The 9,124-nt window shown below is 33.5% G+C and overlaps 1 protein-coding gene across 1 annotated transcript; it reads left to right on the top strand.

Moving 5' to 3' along the window:
- Positions 1–978: 978 nt before the first annotated feature.
- On the top strand, positions 979–7,444 carry LOC110025399 (AT-hook motif nuclear-localized protein 10-like). The gene is made up of 6 exons (XM_020725856.1): positions 979–1,522; positions 1,557–1,823; positions 2,209–2,276; positions 2,351–2,482; positions 6,170–6,331; positions 7,023–7,444. The coding sequence occupies exons 1-6, from the start codon at positions 1,309–1,311 to the stop codon at positions 7,332–7,334; spliced, it is 1,155 nt and encodes a 384-aa protein (XP_020581515.1). The 5' UTR covers positions 979–1,308; the 3' UTR covers positions 7,335–7,444.
- Positions 7,445–9,124: the final 1,680 nt, after the last annotated feature.

Genomic DNA, 9,124 nt, shown 5'->3' with positions numbered 1-9,124 from the left:
CAACTTTTACCCCCACGGGGTTTCGGGACGCCTATCGAGACCCCAGCTTGAAACACCTCAAATGTTCACTTTTGACAAACGGGGTTGCATTCTAGTAATGCACTACTTTCAGTGATTTTTGGATCAGCAAGGACTTTCCTACGGTCATTCGAGCAAAAATTAGGATTTAGGACACCCTGCTTGCGTATGGTTTGGAATGTCCATTGACGAAAAACAACACTCATCATCACCTTTTAATTGTCAAATTCATCTCACACATGAACTTTTCTCTTTAACTATCTCACATTTAAATTTTCATAACTACAAACATCATATGAAAATTAACACTCATTATCATCTTTTAATAGTTAAACATATCTTTTCCAACATAGTCAAAGGCTTATGTGTGTAAAAATAAAAGTTTAGGTGTGCGATAGATAAATCCACAAAAAATTGATGCTATGTATGTAATTTTCCTTTTTTTTTAAATAAATTTCATGAACCCCAACCTTATATTTTTTAAAAGAAATTGGAGACCACCTTTAATTTTACTTGAGAGAAGGTAGCCACCCATCCTGCATAACCAGAACACCCCTAACTTGGGCAAAATTTCATATTTTCTCAATTAATTTTGAAGTTTGAAATTTGCCCAACTTGGAATGGGAGCCTCTGTTCATATTGATTCGCTTTTTTAATTTTCTTGCTAAAGTACACTTGCCAAGAAAAGCAAAATGACAAGGACTAAATATACTCCTATTTTGAAAATTTTTAAATTAAATTCAAAAAAAACGGAAATTGCAAAAGCACTGCCACTGCACTTTAAATGCGTTATTTATGTAATGATTTGCTCCACCTTTTCCTTTTCTTTTTTTTAAATAAAAATCTTCAATTTTACTCTATGGCAAGCTCCCATTTTTTTTTAAGCCGTTGCCAGCCATGGTATCTTTACATTAAATTCGCAGCACAAGGAAAACACTTTTTATGAGGTTCGCTGTCCTACGAGCATATCCGGCTATAAATCGCCGAAATACCCTCGCTTTCCTGCAAATTTTCCATTGGTAATTGAAGCAAGCTATTGGGGCAGAAGTGTATTTCCTCCGAGCAGAGGAACCCGCTCTTTCTTTGTAATTGTCTTCCTGTTGGGAAAGCAGGGGAGCACAGATTGAGGGGATACAGCAGGTGGAAACAGAAAGGAGGTGTTTTTTTTTCCGGCGGGCCGTCGGGAAGAAAACGTTGGAAAATCTTTGGAAGAGAGAGAGAGATTGAAGGGAAGAAAAGGAGTGAAACTGCTTCAGTGTCTTCCATTGTTTTTGGAAGTAGTATTTATGAATGGAAGGTAGAGAGAGTGTGGTGTTTTTTGGGTCTGAGGGGTTCGGTGGAGTAAAAAACACACCTTCTTTAACCCCTTCTCCTGTTTCTTCTCCATCGCCGCCTCCTTCGCTGCCGCACGCCGGAGGTATAGCCGGAGTTGGTGGTGAAGCTGGAAGCTTTATAGGACATGTAGGTGGAGGAAGCAGCGGAGGTGCTGCGGTAGCTGCCGCAGGGGGCCCCGCGGGGGGCCGCAGCGGCCGCTGCGGCGGCAAGTCGTGTGGATGGGATGGCGATGGGGATGGGGATGGGGATGGGTTTAGGAATGGGAAGCATCGGGAGTAGCTTTAGCGGCGGTTCGGAGGAACTTATGAAAAAGAAGAGAGGGAGACCAAAGAAGTTGGGGCCGGAAAGCATGGAGCTTGCTCTGACGGCGAGGTCCTCTTCGCCATTTTCCTCCGGCTCCAAGTTCTCCGCCAAAGGGCCTAGAGGGCGGCCACGGGGCACCGGTAGATGCCAGCTCCTCGCAGCTCTCGGTACCCTTTACTTTTATCTATGTTTCCCTTTATCTCCCCCTTCACTATTTTTGTTTCTCATAAACTGAAATACTGAGATCAGTGGTTTGGTTGAAGTGAAGTGTCAATGTTTGGCTACAGTATACAACATGAGACTGACTTTATTTCTATGGGGCCTCCTTCCTTATTTTGTTTTATTCTTCAAAGACTGCTTTTTTTTGGTTGGTTTCTCAGGTTTGAAGTCAGTATTTGGTGGTTGACCATTACATTCTTTGGAATCTCTGTATTGTCATCTTGTCCACATAAAAAAAATTATTACTTTACCATAATGGATAATCATGATATGCTTATTTCTTCTGCTTGGTGAAACGAAGTATTTACATCTGATTTCTTTGTTTTGTATTAGGGGAATGGTTTCAGTTATCTGCGGGAGGGAGTTTCACTCCTCATGTTGTGTCTATTGCCGCGGGGGAGGTAATTAGTTGGTTAATACGTTTCATTTATTTTACTTTGTTGGTTTTCTAAGTTTTATAATGTTATTAATATAGGACGTCGCAGCTCGGATTCTTTCTTTCTCGCAGAAGGGGCCGAGAGCTGTGTGCATTTTATCTGCAAATGGAGCTATTTCAAATGTTACCTTACGACAGCCTGGTTCTTCTGGGGGTACCTTGACATTTGAGGCATGACCTATATGCATTTTTTGGCTCCTCTCCCTTTGTTATGATTCTGTTTTAGTTTGTTCTAGTTTTATGTATATGCTCTTTTTTTATTTTAAAGGGTAGGGTGGTTATATAGAGTGGGAGAGATTGATTCGTCGCTAATCTTTATAGCTCCAACTCTTATGAAAGGAGGTAGGTAGGGAGGCAGAGAGCTATTGAATACTATCTTTTTTATCTCCAATCTATCAGTTGTGATGTCAATGTATGTGTTTGTGTGTGTGTGTGTGTGAGAGAGAGAGAGAGAGAGACAGAGAGAGAGAGAGAGGAATCTAAGGATTAGAATTTTTCACCCCACTAATATGAGGTTTTGGTTAGGGTGATCGTTTAGATTGAGTGGGAGTGAGAGAGAAGCAATCATCAGTTATATATCGAGCAACCCCCTTTCTAAATACAATCATAAAGTTGAACATTTAGAATTACAATTTATTTTTTACGGGAGTTTCTTTTATTGGGATGATACTGAGATGATAGACAAATTTTGGTATCCTCCTACTTATTAGGATCAATTTTATATGTTTGAGGGTCCAAATCAAAATCCCTTTGTATCCCAATTTCTATATGAGACACAATTTTAGATTAATTTCGTCTAGGGATTACTAAAGAAATGTGATATTTTGTGACTAAAGTGGCCTCATATAAAATTACCAAAATAATCCCCATTAATTGTTGGGGGGAAGGGGGGCATTTAAGTCCAAGAGCCGAAATGATCCCTTCATTAAAAATAATCAAAATTGAAATCGTATTTAATAGATGTCATAGAAAATGAGGGTATTTTTGGAATATACGTCATAAAATTTTTATAAAACTAACATATGGTTTTAAGTTTATTTTGTTTTGCCAAAAAAGAATCATCAATAATAATTTCCTACACTTATAATTTTAATACGTATTATTTATAATTTTAAGATGTGTTAATTTCAAAGATCTAAAAATGAAGAGATATTGAAAATATTGCTGATATATTATATAATTACTTGAAAAATTTTAAGATATAAATTTCTAAATGCCCATAATTTTCATGCAATTTATTTTAATGTTAATTAAAATTACTTTTAATTGCGAGATCATTTTGTCTCTTATTTTAAAAGTCCAAAGGCTAACTTGGTCATTTTATATCATGTTGGAGTAAGATGGTCCCATTATAAATAATAGGGTGACAATTTTGGTTCTTTTCTTCTCAAGGATGTAATCTTTTTTTAAGGCTTTGATATTTTACTTAAAATTTACTTACATAATTTTATATTATATGTTATTAATAATTTTTTTATTGTTTTTTATTTTACTTTGTTATTTCCATATCACTTTGGCTTATATAATAATTATTAATATTTTTAAAAAATAGTATTTATATTTTTATTTAATTTTGTTTCCTTAATATTTTTATTTTTTAATGTTCACAAAGCTTTCTTAGGTTTAATAAATCCAAAAATTTCATTTACCACATGAATTGTTGTTCGGGTATGTGCATAAGCCAATTATGGTTGTTGGATTGAAATCATAGGGTTGGAAATCACTTGTTTATGATTTGATTTAATTGCGTCATTATTAAATGAATTGGCATCCCATTGCTGGTGTAGCATTTAAAGCTTCTTCACATGTGGCTTTAGCAGAGGGAAATAACATGCACGTGTAGGGCTGCAATTCAGGCTAGCCGAGCCGAATATATCATAGTTTTTACTTGACTTGATACAATCATAAGTTCATGTTAGGCTTAAGTATGCGTCGAGCTTTCACATCTTGTTTAAGCTTGACTTGTTTATAATTTTCAATGTTTGAACTTGATTTGTGCTTAATTTGTTTATGACAATTGAACAGGTATTTAAACGAGCTAAAACTTTGAACGAGTATCTAGATATTCATATAAAAATATAAATTTTACAAATCTAAATAAATAAACAATTAAATAAATTATATAACTTGTATATAATATAAACAAATAAAAAAACTACCTCGCATATAATCATCTAGTGTCTATAATAGATATATTCTCACAAAAATAAACTCTATATAGAGAAAAATATTGAAACAAGAGCAAAAAAAAAAAAATTTACAAATCTAAATAAATAAACAATTAAATAAATTATATAACTTGTATATAATATAAACAAATAAACTAACTCGCATATTATCATCTAGTGTCTATAATAGATATATTCTCACAAAAATAAACTCTATATAGAGAAAAATATTGAAACAAGAGCAAAAAAAAAAAAAGAACTAGTATTACAAAGTAACTCATAATGTGAAATTATTTATCAATTATTGAAATAATTGAGGAAAGTCAGAGGCAGTCAGATCCAAAATAATAAAATAGAATAAATAAAAGTGATGTTCACTTTTAGAATTCAATCTTGTTAATTCTCAAATATTTAATAATTAAAAATAAAATAAATATATAATTAAGAATTAATCTAAAAATATTATTGATATAATAATATATTACTATTAAATCTATAAACAAATAAATCCTAGAAATCAAGTTTTATTTAAATAATATATCATATATGATACGACTATATTCGAGCTTCATATCGAGTATTTAAACAGTTACTTGTTGAACAACAAATGAGTTTATTCGTGAACATAAATGAATAAGTTTGACTATGTTCATGTTTAGTTCATGCAAGAATGGAGCTTTAAAAAATTTGCTTAAGCTTGTTTATTTACTGATTTGAAAGAACATGATCGAGTCTTACTCTAGTCGAGTTCAATTTTTTCATCTAGTGCATTGGTTCATTTGCAGCCCTATGCACGTGTAGGGTCGTTTGATCTAAAGAGAAAATGACCATGATTAAAATCTAGGTTGATTTCTTAAGTCGGAATTTAATGAATTTATCAAATCAACATCATTGATCTCATCTAATCAAATCAACTATTGATTTGATCATCTACTCATGTCAAAACATTGAATCTATAGATTTTTTTAAGATGGTTAACTCACTCCATATAGAGCAAATTACACCATCTAAATTGATCGGTGGAATGAGATCCATCGATTGCTATCCCAGCCTCATATAGTTATGGTATGCACACTATGATTCAACTACAATAGATTGGATTTAACTATTGTTGATGTATTTTGGGTCCTAAGGTCTAGGAGAGATGTTCTAAGTATGCAAAAGGATGATTTTTTTGGTTCAGGGATGACTAATTTTACTGTAGTAATTGCAAAAAGTTCTTAGATTATTTGGATTTACAGAAAGGAATGGTGTAAATGTACTCATAAGTCATAGATAAAATTAATATTGTTAGTTTTGGATAAAAAATATTGGACTTGAGGTTATGTAAACATGTCATGCATAATAAATTTATCATCTTTTGTGGCAAGCACTTATAAGGCAAAATAAATAATATTAATTTTGATGAATTCGGTAGAAGAATGGTTAGACCTATGGTAACTTACAATGAGTCATTGTTATATATTTCTACGAAGTAATTTATAGGTTCTGAGCAAGCTATGGATAGTTATGAGTTTCTTCAGAATCACTTTGGCTAATTTGCTTATTGAGTTCTTTGCATTGTGATTTTCTCACATGCTATTTTTCTTAGCATAATCATTGGCCACTTTTAGGGATTTAATTTGGTGTTGTATAATGTGCTTTGGATATCGTATAATATTGCTTTATTTGAGTAATCTTTATATTGCAGGGACGTTTTGAGATATTATCGCTCTCTGGATCATTCACAATTACCGACTTTGACGGTGTAAGAAGTAGAACTGGTGGAATAAGCATCTCCCTTGCAGGCCCAGACGGGCGTGTAATTGGAGGAGGCGTTGCGGGGTTATTACTTGCTGCCAGTCCGATTCAGGTAACACAGAAAGCTTGCTGATTTACTCTTGACTTGCAAATTCAACTCATTGATTGTTGTTATCTGGTTTTACATGATTATAACCCAAGCTTATTGCCCCTTTTCTAAGTGTGTATCTCACTAGCATAAGGATGGTTGTGTTTGGTTCAGGGATGGCTAATTTCACCGTAATGATTGCTTGGCTGTGGCTGCCTTTTGTTTAAAGTTTTTTTAGGTAGAAGCATCCAAAGTCTTTGTAAAGTAACAACAACCTCATCATTTATTATTAGCCTAGAAAAATTTATGAACACTTTATACATTAAGGATGTGTTTTTTGCCCAAAGGAACCTCGGCTGATGTTAAGTAACAATTATTAGAAAAGTAGGGACTGAGTGCAAAAAGCTTCAATTTTATTGTTTGAGTGTGCGCTGGATCTTCGTTCAAATTATCTTTTTTCCCCTTCTTTTACTATTATTGCTAGGTTCTTCATCTTCTCTGGGCTTCAAATATCGTGTTTCTCTAATAGTATCACCATTTTCTTTTATTTTTTGTTGATTTCTTCTTTGCATGGTCATTGCACAGCTTCTGATTGAGCTCTGCAATCCAATTTAAACCTGAATAAGATATTCTTCCAATTCTATAGCTACTCATAAGGCCATAAACATCACAAAAATCGAAACCTCCAGATTTCATATTTTTGCTACTTTACCAGGTTGTGGTTGGAAGCTTCTTACCAAATGCTTTCAAGGAGCACAAACGAAAGCTCAACCAGGATTCTTCGCCGTTCCCATCTATTCTACCTTCTTCCTGCACCGCAGATGTAGCGCCGCTATCACATGCCACTGAGGAATGTGAGGACAAAAAGTCAACAATTCAAGATCCGACGAGTGGTGGTACGCATAGCAATGTGATCAACATCACCGATCTAAATCCGCCGTCTTTCCGATCTGTTCATTGGCAAGGCATGCAGCCCTCATCGGAGCAAAAGTCATCTCCAGATATTAACGTATGTTTACGTGAGTAGGACATTTATGTCACAACCCATTCAGGGGCTTGAAATTTTCAAGACGAGACAAATAGTCAACGGTAAACATTTAAATTTAATTACTAATTCTAAATCCAATCATAAAAAAAGAGCCATAAAATGTTAAAAAGAAAAAAAATAACATTGATATCATTTTAAGTTTTTTATGGTTCTTTCTTTATTATTTGATTTTAAATTTAAATTTGGATTTTTACCGTCCGATCGTTTGTTCCCGTTTTAGAAAATTCAAGCTCTGGATTGGCTCTTGATAATTTCAAACTCAAATTTTTTTCTGCTGCTCCTAACATTTAGTTATTGAGCTCACAATTTGGTAGGATCATCACTGTCCCTATGTGATTAAGAAGCTTATTGAGTTCTGGTGTTGTTCTAGCATTTCTAATTTGGTCTCTTTCTGCTACTGAAATCTTCAAAGCTTCACTTCTTGGTGTTGTTGTTCATGAATATTTGCAAATTCTGAAGATTGCCATTCTTTATTTCATTTTATTGTGAGAAAAGTTTAATTGTTTGCATTTGGGTGTGTGCTGGTTGAAATTATTAATGTTTTCTTAATAAATTGTAAACTATCTTTCCTACAATTGGCATCAAGACAGTGATGATAAGAAATAGATGATATACAACATGATTTTTTGGGGGAGAATGAGTCATTGGATGGAGAATTTCCTCACATTTTTGCTAAGTTGATAGCAACAGAATAACCAGAGGACTGATGATCCATCAGACATTTTGGTTCATGTTGTTGAGAAGATCAAATGAAAACAATGAGTTTATTTTAATGTGAAACTGTTGCTTATAATTGAAGGAAAAAACATATCATTCTAGTTTCTAATCTTGTAGTTTGCTGTCTCATGAGATTTCATTCTTGTAAATGACATCCAATTGATTCTTCTTCTTTTTTTCACACACCCGAATGCATGCGCCCGCATGCATGCACTTCGCAAATGCAAGGTTTTGAATGTAATTCCTCTTCGTTGAAAAACAAAGCTCTCAATTATCATGCAAATGACGTCAAATTGTTACTTCGAACTATTGTGCAGTCATAAGAAAGAAAAGAAAAAGAAAAAGAAGTGGGGGATTACTAAATTTTTTTGAAAATTTTATGAATGAATAAAATAAAAAGTTGGGGAGTTTAGGTATGTAGATCGCAATTCTTATGTATTTATATATATCACGCCTAAATTTTCAAATTTACATGTGTAGAATTTTAGTGTTTTAAACCTATGTATGAAATGTGCATTTTATTTTTAAAAAGTTATAATAGCATTATTTTTTAAGGTTTAGATGTGAGACAGGTAAATACGTACGAGTATAAGGATATATGTAAATACATGGGATTTTTTGCAAGTTGATAATTTATATTACTTTTTTCGATGGTAGATGCGTTGGTGCATTGTAAAGTTGCTTGTTTTGGTGAGAAGAATAATGCAATTGGATTGATCTTGGTGATGATAATGAGCAACCACATATTATCATCCTTCTAGATGAAAAGTATACATTAGTTCTTTATTTTTAAAAACATTCAAAACATCAGTTTTTGAATTAAAAATATTTTAATTTCCTTAACAAAGAAAAATTAAAAAAAATGATACTTAATGACTATAAGGGTCTGTTTGGTGCAGTTGTAGTTTAGTGAATAATCTGCTGATAAGCTATGTGCGGTGACTATTACAAATTTTTATTTTTTTGGAAAAGCTGCCAGAAATCACCTATCTAGGTTCAGCGTTTTCAAAACGCGTAAGCTGTCAAAACGTAGTTTACCCAAATAGGCCAAG

This window comes from Phalaenopsis equestris, unplaced genomic scaffold (assembly GCF_001263595.1).
Source record: "Phalaenopsis equestris unplaced genomic scaffold, ASM126359v1 Scaffold000297, whole genome shotgun sequence".
Classification (NCBI taxonomy): Eukaryota; Viridiplantae; Streptophyta; class Magnoliopsida; order Asparagales; family Orchidaceae; genus Phalaenopsis; species Phalaenopsis equestris.
Note: the sequence above shows the minus strand (reverse complement) of the source record. Positions and strands in the feature narration are given on the sequence as shown.

Coding starts and splice junctions, on each gene's coding strand:
- LOC110025399 (XM_020725856.1), top strand. CDS start 1,309: ATGGAAGGTAGAGAGAGTGTGGTGTTTTTTGGGTCTGAGGGGTTCGGT. Junction 1,824..2,208: donor CCAGCTCCTCGCAGCTCTCG/GTACCCTTTACT, acceptor GTTTTGTATTAG/GGGAATGGTTTCAGTTATCT. Junction 2,277..2,350: donor TGTCTATTGCCGCGGGGGAG/GTAATTAGTTGG, acceptor TTATTAATATAG/GACGTCGCAGCTCGGATTCT.